The 13,689-nt window shown below is 33.3% G+C and overlaps 1 protein-coding gene across 1 annotated transcript; it reads right to left on the minus strand.

Annotated features, from left to right (window-relative positions):
* Positions 1 to 3,893: 3,893 nt before the first annotated feature.
* On the minus strand, positions 3,894 to 5,577 carry LOC139705445 (E3 ubiquitin-protein ligase MARCHF5). Its single transcript, XM_071611433.1, has one exon. The coding sequence runs from the start codon at positions 5,373 to 5,375 to the stop codon at positions 4,539 to 4,541; it is 837 nt and encodes a 278-aa protein (XP_071467534.1). The 5' UTR covers positions 5,376 to 5,577; the 3' UTR covers positions 3,894 to 4,538.
* Between the last annotated feature and the right edge of the window lie 8,112 nt (positions 5,578 to 13,689).

Consider the following 13,689-nt stretch of genomic DNA (forward strand, 5'->3'; position numbering starts at 1 on the left):
AGGTTTGCTTGGGGAAGTGGAAGCAGGAAAGGCAATCTCTCAAGAAGTAAGGCTATCCAGTTAGGCTAATGCATTTCTAGAGGTAAACTGCTCAGTATGCCATCAAGAAAATCTCTAAAGACATTCACTTTGAAATGCAAAAATTGCGGAGCGTGGGTAGCCAGCCGTAACTGGACTCTGGTTCCTGACTACTGTTAATGAGAAGACTCAAGATATATCACTTGATAATAAAAATCCATACTGTGAATCCTTCCTTGGGAAGAATATTGAATTACTTGACTGCTAAGACCCCATCCAACCCAAAAATTATGATTTTAAGATATTAAATATTGACAGACAAATAACATGGACTCAATAAATAATTGCCCATATGAACATAATTGGATTGAACTCAGGAAGCAAAAGGGTCTCTATTTTATGACCTTAGTTTGTCTCATTCTCACAAAGAAATGTATGAGCTTCTTTTTTCTTTGAAAGTCTTACTACATTTACATTACTCACTACATTTCCCTGAGAAAATCTGCAAGGTAGAACTCATCCTACTAACTATATTTCAAAGGGCAAATTGCCTTTGGTGGTTTATTTTTGAGTGTCCTTTCCCTAAAGTTATTATTCCAAATATAAGTTTTCACATCTTTTATCTAAAAATAAATTATCTGAACTTGATTGCATATACGTTCAGAGTAATGAACATGGATTTTTGCTTAACATATATCCATTTGTTCCTTGCAAAGATACTTTATGATTTATGTTCCTTAATGACCTACTTATTTGAAAAAAAAATACAAAAAATACAAGTCTCAATGAGTTTTATGCAATGAGTTAAAATATCATGCACTTCTTTTTTAAATAATAACTCAAACATCCTTGTCTTTCATCCCAAATCACAGAATTTAGTGAGGAGATAGAAAAGAGAATTGTTATAGAAGATGAATGAACCACATGATGGACAAAGGATCATAGAAATAATACAAAGATTTTTTTTAATTCAAAAATAAGTCTGAAAATGTGAGAATTTTTGGATAAGAAAAAAAATCTTACTTTAGCAGAAATTTATGAATCTAATACATATTATATATTCTGACCAGAGAAATCACATTTACTTATAATCATGAACACTCTGACAATATTCTTTCTAATAGTCTTCTGAAATTCAGCAGAACACTTGCTGTTCATAGTTACCCTAAGAATATTATCAAAATTTCAAATATTTAGTAGATTTATGGTGCATATTACTTATAAAATTATTTTATATAATAATTGATTTTATCCACTTGTTTGTTTCTACAAGATGATCTAGATATTATTAAAATGGATTATATAATCAATATTATTAGCATCCAGAAATGACTTTCTATGAGTTTTCATGATTTAAACATTTCAATAAATGAACAGGGCATAAAATTATTATATTTTTAATAATATGAAGATAGAAAGCATAATTAAAAATAGGTTAGACAACTTATTTTTCTTACCATGTTTGTTTTAGTTTGATAAAAACATTTTTGTTGATTTGACAATTTTTGCTAAACTCCTTTAGAACTTGCTTTCACCTTCTCTTTTCAAATAATGTAGCTATGCCATAACCTAATTAGGAAAACTTCAAGAGATAGTGATTATTTCTTATGATTAATATGAAGTGAGAATCTTGTTTTACTTTCTCAGTTCACAAATTTCTTAAAAATTTATTTACCTTTAACAAGACTGAAAATACTTTAACAGTGATCCTGGTCAAAGTAATGAAAGCTTAAAAGGTATTTCTCCTATATAATTTTTTTTTTTTTTTTGAACATAAAAATTCTTTATTCAACTTAATCCAGCCAGTATTGAGATAGTCCGCTATATTAAAAACAAGACATTTGAAAAAATTACAGCAGAATTAGCAAGGCAGTGACTAAGTCACTAAGTTTAATTTTATATTCTTCATAGTCATTTGATAATCATGTAATGATGAACAATATTTTCAGCCACTTAAATGGAGATAACTTCTGCAAAGAATAGATTTCTAATAGTTGTTGAATTTTATAAAAGAGGTTTAAAACATTAAAGTTTCTGGAAATAACAAAAAAGCAATATGAAAATAAACTAGAAAACAAAATATACCCATCCATCTCAAAAGGCCACATCATCTCTTGAATTTGTACTCTGCTGCCTTTCCTTTCCCTCTTCATTCTCTTTTTCCTAGAGTGTAAAAACAGTAGCAATTAATAAACTACTTCTTAGGGCGTATTTTGTGCTGAAAGTGCCTCTGGTTCCCTTCTCAGTTAATTGCAGATAGTCTTCTAAGTATTATCTGCATTTCAGTATGAAGAGAACTGTGGGGAAGAAAAGTTAAGTTACCTGGCAAAGGTCATATGCAGTTATGAAAAGCTGAATTAGGATCTGAACTCTGGTCCGTCCAACTTTCAGTTTGCCTACGTTCTTTGTTGCTTCATGGCAGGGCAGGCTACCTTCCCGGAACAACTGGCACATGGTATTTCTTAAGCTAAGGCTCTATAAGTGTTCCATTCCAGGTCTAGAGGTCACTCTGGTCCCCAGGCACTTGTAGTTCCTTCTGCATAGCCTTAGAAACGCCTCCCTCCTGCCCTCAAAGGATTATAGTTGTTGCTTCTCTGGCCCTCCAGGGCCTTGATGCCAATAAACCCAAGAAGTTATTCCCCATCTTGGGCATTAAAGGAGTAAATAGGGAACTGTGTGCTTGCGTAACATTAATAAATGCTGCCTAGAAGCTGTTCTGTATAACAAAACTATGCAGGAAATGTCTACTTAATATATCTTTTCATATTGAAAATTAAAGAAAAGCCAATATATTTTATAATTACAGCTATATAACCTAAGATTTTATATATAGTCATAGATTTTATATTTCCCCTTCAGAATGGTAGCAGTGTTCTTAATAAGACTCACTCAGTCAAATCTTCTTTTCTCCCCAAATAATTACAACTTTTAACATTCAACATCCATTCACATAAATGCCATACAACTCAAAATTAAGACATTTATACTACAGAATGATACCAGTCTTTAATTACTAAAATTAACAAACATTATTACAATCTAACATAGCTCAACCTATATATGCTACACTCCTAAAGAAAGTGGCCACTTATCAGTAAGAAACATTTACTATTATCATGCATTAGATACTGTGAACAAAATAATAATAAATAAATAGGGTTTTTATAACTACCTTTAAAAATTAATTTTAGCTAGTGAAAATAATTGAAAGACTATTCAGATTGCTGGACATTAAGATAGCCACTCTATTGAAAATGACTTAAAATAAATAATTACTTTTGAAAAGTGAACACAAAACTACTTAAACAATGATTATTAAGGTGCTAGCCTCAAATATGACAAACAATTAAAATCTAAAAACATTAGTATTGGTTTTCTATAATAAACTGACAGAGTCAAAAACAGTGACCTCAATATTTACTCAGGACTTGTTTTCGTAATTATCTCCTCATTGACTGATATTAAAGCAAAGAGTTCAAGGCCTCACCTTGGTATACTCACTGCTGTTTTTCTATCTGCTGACACTAAATTATAAACACCATAAGAGCTAGGACCAACTCTCTTGTTCACCACTGTATCCAACAGCACTCTGTATAGTGCCTGGGGCAAATATGAGGTGATCAACAAATATCTGAATCAATGAAAGAGGAGAATAAAATAATTTTGACTTTTTTGTTTTCATTTTTTTTTTGCAAATCATTCTCTGTTTAACTACTATAAACTGGCAGCTCTAATTTCTACAAATATGGATTTAAAAATCTTACTCCAGAGATCAAAGGATCTGATCTCTCTCTCTCACACACACACAAATATACACACACTATAATCAAGACTACATGAGTCAAAATTACATTATGAATTATGAGATGTCAACATTGTATAAATAAAATTTAATAGTGAAAAAGTGATCTGGAAGCCCTGTGAACTTTTACCCTACACATTTGGAGGACATCACATGAGTTAAGGAAAACACAACAAAATTTCATTTGTTCAGATAATTATTTGATGTTTACATACATTTTTGGTTTGTTACTTATTCATAACTAATTTACATTTCCTCAAATTAACATGTGTTCCTGTTTCGCAAGTAATCAAATTATGTTGGTGAGAAAAATCCTCATAGTACCTTCATTAAGTTGCTGATTCTAAGAAAACACTGAACATGAACATGTACAAAAGAGGCATTAGAATAAAACAGCATGTGCATTTTTAATATTTGTACAGTCTGATCTTTACATATCTGGAGAAAATATGAACAAACTCAGGTTTACCATGCTAAGATAATGGTTTAGATGACTGCCACAAAAGAAGTACATACAAAACCATGAAAACGAATCACATCCTTAGGTTCCGTGATTACTGAGAGGATTTCCCCTGCCCTAAGTGCTTTATTATATTTCTTAAAAATATAGGAGCAGCAGCTTATAACAAGTCTCCACTAGTGCATTAATGATGGAATCAAAACGACACAACAGACTCATAAGGATGAGAGGACTGCAGAACAAACAGAAGTCACAGTTTTATGCTTCTTCTTGCTCTGGATAATTTAGAATTTTGCGGTGTGCCTGACGTAAATATTGCTGCTGTTTGAAGTAAACCTTAAATGCTCCTTTTATGGCAACAAAAGCAATTCCACCCAAGATTGTCCTTTGTAAATTAGAGTTAACACTACTGAACATCAGTTTACCAACTATTGTCGCAATAGTAGGAAAGACAAGGGCTCCACACAAAATTCGGGTAGCAGAGACATGATCTGCTAAAGGATTAGCTTCGGCTGGAATTCGGGGAACAGGACAACCAATCCCTGGAAATATACTGTTCAAAATTTGTAGTTTATTTGAGTATTTGCGCCATAGTCTAAGCACATAATCCTCCCAGCGAATCATCTTGCCTAATATCAGCATGACAGGAATAGTAGGAAGTCCAATTAAAAGAAATAAAGGATCAGCTCTCTCCATAACATCCAGCCCTTCTTTATGGCCTACAACCTGCATCACTGTTACTGCTCCGTAAGTCACAGCTGTCCAATAGATAGAGCCAACCATTATTCCTGCTGCAGCAAATGGACAAGCTTTTGAGATCAGTCTATCTGCAAGATCCAAGACATAAACAACTGGACCCAACTTTGGAAAAACTATTAAGTATTCAGCATTGCACTGAGGACATGCCACTCTGGCTGTACTGTTTCCTCTTTGTTTTTCATCAACCCAGCGCTGCAGACAGGCCTGATGAACCCATTTGGTAGATCCTCGGCACCTGCATGGTCTCACCCATTCAGCTGTTCTATCATCTTCATCAGTGGCAAAACAAACCCAGCAACTTCTGTCCAGCATCTGCTGTAAGGCTTGGTCCGGCATCTTCCGCGGAGCCGGCGCACTTGGCGCTCCCCAGCGGACCCGGTTGGTGCCCGGCCCAGGGACAATAGCACTGAGAGGCGGCGGAGTAGGCCTCAGTCCCGCGGCAGCCGCGGACCCGCCACCCAGCCTCCCGGGGCGGCTCCGCGAGGCCGGCGGCAGCGGCGCGCGGCCAGCGGGCGTCCGGAGGAGGTGGTGGGCAGCGAGGAGGAGATCTCCTATATAATTTTTAAAATAGGCATATATAGAAAGTTTCCAAGTCAAAAAGGATTATTTGTCAAGTGGGTTGTCTTAGACTTGGAACACATTTTTCTGAGAAACAATGTTGTAAATGATGTTTAGATGTACTACTAATTCATGAATGTGTTTATCACATGTAGAAATGCTGCAAATATTATAGAGTGTATACTACTACTCTTTTCAGTAAATAAAATTAAAACTAGAAGATGAAATAAAATTTCATTTAATTTATGTACTATGCTTGAAGTAATTCCACTTTTATTAGGGATATTTATCAGGGTAATTTTAAAATACACATTGGTCACTGTTTTTTCAAACATTTAGTTTGAAAAAATTCTATACCACATTATTGTTTTCATAGAGTAAGTAGTAAACTTCACTGGATAAAATTGTGGAAATATGAAAAGTATGAAAGAATAAATTATGGCATTTTCTTGTAAATGAATGGAGTTGGAGAATATCATAGTAAGCAAAATAAGACAATTGCAAAACCAAAAGCTGAATGTTTTCTCTTATATGCAGTTGCTAATTCACAATAAGGGAAGTTATTTGAGATTAGGTAGAGGGGAGGAAAGGGAGAAAAGGGGAGGAAATATGGGGATAGGAAGTAGAATGAAACAGATATTATTACCTTCTATACATATATAACTGCATGGCTGTTGTGATTATACAACGTGTACAATCAGAAAAATAAGAAATTATACCCCATCTATATATGATATGTCAAAGTGCATAATTGTATTCTATATAATGTCATGTATAACTAATGAAATAAAAATACAAAAGAATTCAAGGAACAATAAATGTTGCTTAGGATGTGGGGGAAAGTGTACACTCATACATTGCTGGTGGGACTGCAAGTTGGTACAACCATTGTTTTTGAGAAATCAAAAAAACTATGAATGGAACCAGTATTTGACCCAGTTGTCCCACTCCTCAGTATATATTCAAAGGAAATAAAATCAGCATACTATAGTGATGCAGCCATATCAACATTTACAGCAGCTCAGTTCACAACAGCTAAGCTATGGAACTAACCTAGGTGCCCTTCAATAGATGACTGGATAAAGAAAACACGGTATATATACAGAATGGAATAATATCCAATATTTGAAAAAAAATTAATAGAACATTCTTTCTTACATTGAGTTGGAATTAATTGAAATCTGTGAACCAAATTTTATGCCATATACTTGCATAACATATTTTACCTTTAAAAGATGTTTGAAAAGTTATTATTACCAATACAGTTTTTCTCAATTGAAAGAAGTCCAATTTTTCTATTCTTTATATACTAAAATAATCTGATTTGACTTAATATTAATATTTGCTAAAATTTCTCTTTAAAATGTTGTATTTGGAGTTAAAAACATACTGTAGACGTGACCTGACCAATATGTGGTAGGAAATTAGTTTTTAGGCATGTTACATTGTTAATAGAACTGTAATTTATTTCATATAAGTTGCAATCAATGTCTATTAAAATAGTTGATTTTTGAAATAAGATTTGTACCTTGGTTAAATTTGTGTAATTTTAGGTCAGTTATTGAGCATGTCAACTTTTAATAAATTCTGCTTGTTTTATCTGTTAATATTTGTGTATTCCATAATTTTTTAATACATTTTAGAATCTATTCAACTTTTAAAAAAATATTGAACAGAACATTTTTAAGAATAGAGCCTGTTCCATTCCTAGAAGAGGTAGATTCCTTAGCTTGTCATTAGTCCTTTGGATGTGACATTTTAGCTAGTGATATGTATTTGAAACTTATCATAATTATCATTATAATAACATTTACCAGATATTTTTAATGTAGGTACTTTTCTAAGTAACTTTGTATGTATTAATTAATTTAATCCTCATAATGCTATTTTAAAAATATTTATTTTTTAGTTGTAGGTGGACACAATATCTCTATTTTATGTTTATGTGTTGCTGAGGATTGAACCCAGTGCCTCACATGTGCTAGCCAAGCACTCATCCACTGAGCCACAACCCCAGCCCATCCTCATAATACTTTTATAAGGAGGTTTTATTTCCATTTTACAAATGACTGAGTTACATATTTTCAAGAATTGTAAAAGTCCTGACATTTTATAGTACTTGCAAGCTAATAAACTAGACAGTCACTGTTTTATTGCTGTTTGTAGAAGACACAAGATCCCTGGGTCAGAAGCAGAAGACCTTAATACTCACTGTACAGCAGATAACATGAGCTTCATGTTGGGTTTTGTTTCCTTGACTCCCAAGTCCCTCAGGGGCTCTGCAGAATAGCTTGAGTTGATCTAAAATGAGAAACCTCCAATTTAGAAAATATCATCTTTTATAATGGACTGTCCATTGTTCCAGAAGGAGACAATGTCTCTGTATTCCAGGGCTTTGTATTCAAAAAGATACATGCAAAAAGTAGTACACGGGCTGGTTTTGTGGCTGACTTAGAGGTAAGGTGCTTACCTAGTATGCATGAGGTCCTGGGTTAGAACTCAGAACCACACCCACACATGCATACAAAGTGCAGAACAAAAACTTACAGTGTTACTTCTTGCCAAACATGCAAGGATAGAAGAGGCTTGTGGGAATTTGCCTCTCATCTTAGATGCTAAGAAATTTTCCAAATTAAACAAGTAATGAGTGGATTAACTCCAAGTTGGCCACAATAGATTTTCTCCATATTTTCTTGATTCAAATATTGTGCAGTTAAGACATTTCTGTGATCCACTTATCTAGTAACCATGTTGGAAAAGGAAACAAGATTTGGCATGGATTATTTTTAACAAATCCATGGCAGGTTCTATTTTTTTTAATGTAAGTGTTAACAAACCATCTGTTTAATAACCTGTTTAGAAATTTGTTTGAAGCTCACCGATCTTGGTTTTATAGAGTTCCTTTAACTTAAAAATTATTACAGAGTCTTTTGCCACTAGTATGTATTGTGTCTCTTCTCTTGTTGTAATTCTCTTGTTATAAAACTTATGAACTTATTTTTTGAAAAATCTGTCATCCACTGGTCTTATAACATCTGATCTTATTTAAAGAGACTTGTCACCTCATTACTTCCTGACCTTTGATTTTCTTATTAATCATATTTGATATTCCCTGTAGCTTTAACATGCTAACTTTTTGGTGAAAAAGCTAAAAGTCACTTAGAATTGAAGAAGTTCTGATGCCTCTCAGTTATCTGAGGATAATATACCATTATCACCAAATAGCAGGCTCATCTGTTCCTTAATATTTTTCCACAGTTAAATAAGATCTTGAAATATCCTTAGAATGTTTTTTTTTTGGTATGCTTCAGTCATATTTATGTACTATTTCTTACCACTTTTGTCATTTTGAGGTTGAATACTTCCTATGTAATTCTTGTGTTGCTTTGGGTATTTCCTATTTTTTCATTAGTTTCTTTGTTAATGCTGGAAGGTCATAATTTTGTTTTTAATAATTATAATTTTTAATAGATGATATAGCCTAAGCCCCTTTTGATTTTAGAGGTTAATGGAAAGTTGTCATATGTAGCAGGGGTCAACAATAGTTTTTGGTAAAGAGCTAGATGGTTAATGTTCACCCTCAGTCTCTGTTGAAACTATTCATCACTGCCATTGTAACAAAACAGCTATGTACAATACCTAAATGAATGAGCATAGATGTGTTCCAGTAAGGTTTCTTTTTCATACACTTTTTATATTTTTTCAACCATACCCCATATGTTGTTCAAAATCAGGCATTGGGCCAGTTTTAGCTTATTGACTATATTTTGACAGATACAGACACATAAGTTTATTCATATTCATATAAACACATAAGTTTATTCATATAAGCTGGAGGAGATGGGGGAGATGGATGAAAAGACTAAGAATGAGAGTAAAGTTTTTTTCAAACTCCATTACTAAAATCCATGCCAGATTTCATTCACATGCTTGGAATTTTAAGCTGAACATTGACTTGGACTTGTAAGAATTCTGTCATAAGCTCTTTCATGAAATAGTTATTCCCATTTTGCTGTAATTAATTCTAAAGTAGTAGCTCTTATTAAGTCTTCAAAGAGAGGAAATAATTAATTTGTTATATGCTTGACTTTTGGCATGATTAATATTGCAATATAAATATGGAGTATAAAGTAAAATATCTTGCTGAGTCATAGGAGTTAGATAAGGAGGTTGGGGGGAAAAAAAAAAAAAGAGTCAGGAATATCCCTAGATAGGTAGAAGAGTAATGAAGCATCACAACTTGCAGAGTACAGAAGCAATTTTATTATGAGAGAAAGCTTTAGCACACCTGAGAACATTTTATTGCTTGCTGTAAGTGAAAAATTCACTCTGATAACTTTGCTATTTGTAAGACTAATTTGGGAAAACACAAAATGCTGATGCTCATGTCTTGCCCTGTGTTTCTACAGGTAATAGAATATTTCTGTCTCTATAGGTAATAGAAATCTTTGATTTTATGTGTAGGGACCAAATTACATAAAGGAGAGATTACAATTGGATTCTTTAGATTAAGACAATGAGAGCGATTTAAAATAATAAAATTATTATTTATGACTATTAGTATTTCTTATGGCCTAGGTGCAAGGGGATGAGTGAGCACCTGGCTGGAAAGGGACATCTGAAAGCTGAGCACAACAGGGCTCTCTCTCAACCAGTCAGCAAGGCTGTTTTACTTGGTTTGATTGTGTGCCTTTGGGTTAGAAGTATTTTGAACTGTATTTACATAGAGTGGCTCTTTAGGTAGTTTTTTGTTTTATTCATTTATGGATTATGGTATTTCTTATATTTTTGAAAGAGCAAATGCCACCTTATAGAGTCTTTCTGGGGGAATGTTTCTGTTCTTATGTTTGATGTATACTTTGTAGATTACACAGTGTTAGCTGGAGGAGATGGGGGAGATGGATGAAAAGACTAAGAATGAGAGTACAGTTATTTTCCCTGATGTTCTTTCTTCTTTGCTATGGGCAAAGCCACAAAAGGAAGCCAGGGGATCGACTGTGGGACACCCACACATACACTCCTCCCTTTTTCTTCTTCAAAACACATCTCTCTGTTTTTTTTTTTTTTTTTTTTTTTGGCAGTATGTCTAATGTAGGAATAATGTGTTATATTTTGTTATGAGAGCTGTAAATTGAACATCATCATATCTTTTTTCCCTTGCATTTTTAATCATTTCTGTTGTCATATTCAATATCTTGAATAAGCAATTTGTGATTTTTGATTTTTAACTAACCCATAATACCCAGCCCATATTTTTCCCTTTGAATTCATTTTGAGTTTTATTTGACTAAATAAAATGTCTTTAAAATGTGAAAGCCATTATCATTTTAAGGCTCAGAGGACATGCTTCTATTTTATAATTTTGCTCTTACTTGTGAAATAACTTCAGAAAATATGAAATATATGAATTTTTTCTTTCTGAATCTTTAAAGTTTTGATTAATTGGCTCAGGTGGTTGCTGCTCTGTTGAATGAAAGTTCTTTTTATAATCTTATTCATAGTACTTTACCAATGTCATAGTCAGAAGGCTTTCAGAAGAGAAAGATTTTTCAATAAAGGATTTAGGAAAAATACATTCTACTCTCTTTTAGAGTTAAGACAACAAGAAATGAAGTACTTATGAGTCAGGACTTAGCTGTCTGAGGAAATACAGACAAGAGTGTTGTTTTATTACATTAATTGCAATATTTGTATGATCTAAATAACAAAAAGTGCAAGAAGACCTAATTTACTCAGGTATGAGGGCTGCTAAGCCACTTATGGCTATTGAACTCTTACGGTTTTCCTCAGAGTGAAGTTCTCTTTGAATTTTATGAAAAATGTTAATGGAGGATGAAGAAATACAAGTAGAGGTGAAAATATTGTTTGATGGCAGATGTGATTCAAATTTAAGAAAAATTTAATTGAAAAGCTATTAATATGTACATTTTGTAGACTTTTTTCCATAAAGAACTACACCATATTCTTGTTTTAGTCACATTTTCCAAAAAGAAAACTTAGTCACTTTGATAGTTCTTAAATTTCAATGTTCAACAGTCAAAGTAAATTTAGTATTTTTTTTCTTTTTTGGTACCAGAGATTGAACCCAGGGGTGCTTAACCACTGAGCCATATTCACAGCCCTTTTGGTGTGTGTATTTATTTATTTATTTATTTAGTTTCAAGTAAGGGTCCTTCTAAGTTGCTTAGGGCCTTGGTAATTTGCTGAAGCTGGTTTGATCTTGAGATCCCCCTGCTCAGCCTGCCCAGCTGCTGGGAGTACAGGTATATCCCACCATATCCAGAAACTTAGTGTGTACTTTGATGCAGCAGTTCCACTCACCCATGAATAATATCTATGTAAAGTATGACACACCAAGGTAAACATAGCATTGAATGAATGATTTATGTGTTATTGCTAGAAAATAAAAGCATTTCTTTGAATAAAGAGCACTAATATATTTTAACTTGGTAATTTTATAAAATGTTACAGATGATGCTATTGAGAAAATATCTTGAATAAAATTTAAATATTTGAAAAACTCACTCTGATAATTTTTCTATTTGAAAGACTAATTTGAGAAAACACAAAATGCTGATTCTCATTTCTTGCCCTGTGTCTCTATGGATAATAGAAAATTTCTGTCTCTACAGGTAATAGAAATCTTTGATTTTATGTGTAGGGACCAAATAACATAAAGAAGAGATTACAATTAGATTCTTTAGAATAAGACAATGAAAGAGAGATTGAAAATAATAAAATTGTTATTTATGACTAATAAATAATAAAACCCAGAGTAAGTGAGTTATTCCTCTTTCTAGCCAGTGGTTTTCTGATGTACCACACTGCTCCTGGTGAACTGGGCATTTGACTCTTCTGAATGCCTCTTAGATATTAACTGCCTGGGGTGAAACACAATTTATTCTTTTTCTTTTGCAGTTCCTTGCGGTGTTAGTCCACAGGTAGAAGCCAAGCAGCGATATTAGTTAATGGAGATGTGGACTTGACAGTGTGGAAAGAGGCTTGGCATCTGATGGATGGAGAGTGAATCCTGAGTAAGTCACATCTTGGCTGCATGACCTAGGGTGCCTTATTTGATTTCTTAACCTACTTTTCTCATCAGTAAAATATAGATGAAAATATCTGTATCGTAGTAGTTTTGTATGATTTTAAAAGAATATTGGCTGGAGTTGTAGCTCCTTGTTAGAGTACTTGCCTAGCATGTGTGAGACACTGGTTTGATCCTCAGTACTGCATATAAATAAATGCATAAAATAAAAGTTTATCAAAAACAATAACAACAAAAAAATATTTGCAAACATCCCACATAGTACCTGCTAACTAGTAGATGCCCACAATTCAGTTTAACTATGGATGTTTTGGCTTTCTTTTTTCCAGCTTAACCCCCGCTTTTTTTCCTGTAGAGATGTTTTTATTTGTGTGTTGGCTTTGTTTTATATGTTTTTCTTTTTTTTTAAATTTTTTTATTTATTTTTATTTTTTATTTTTTTTATTGGTTGTTCAAAACATTACAAAGCTCTTGACATATCATATTTCATGCATTAGATTCAAGTTGGTTATGAGCTCCCAATCTTACCCCAAATACAGATTGCAGAATCACATCGGTTACACATCCACATTTTTACATAATGCCCTATTAGTAACTGTTGTATTCTGTTACCTTTCCTATCCTCAACTATCCCCCCTCCCCTCCCCTCCCATCTTCTCTCTCTACCCCATCTACTGTAATTCATTTCTCTCCTTGTTTATTTTCCCATTCCCCTCACAACCTCTTATATGTAATTTTGTATAACAATGAGGGTCTCCCTCCATTACCACACAATTTCCCTTTTCTCTCCCTTTGCCTCCCACCTCATGTCTCTGTTTAATGTTAATCTTTTCTTCCTGCTATTCCTCCCTGCTCTGTTCTTAGTTGCTCTCGTTATATCAAAGAAGACATTTGGTATTTGTTTTTTAGGGATTGGCTAGCTTCACTAAGCATAATCTGGTCTAGTGCCATCCATTTCCCTGCAAATTCCATGATTTTGTCATTTTTTAGTGCTGTGTAATGCTCCATGGTGTATAAATGCCACATTTTTTTTTATGCATTCAT

Source organism: Marmota flaviventris, chromosome 4, assembly GCF_047511675.1.
Source record: "Marmota flaviventris isolate mMarFla1 chromosome 4, mMarFla1.hap1, whole genome shotgun sequence".
NCBI lineage: Eukaryota > Metazoa > Chordata > Mammalia > Rodentia > Sciuridae > Marmota > Marmota flaviventris.

Excerpts from the sequence above, each read along its gene's own strand:
- LOC139705445 (XM_071611433.1), bottom strand. The coding sequence starts at position 5,375 with ATGCCGGACCAAGCCTTACAGCAGATGCTGGACAGAAGTTGCTGGGTT.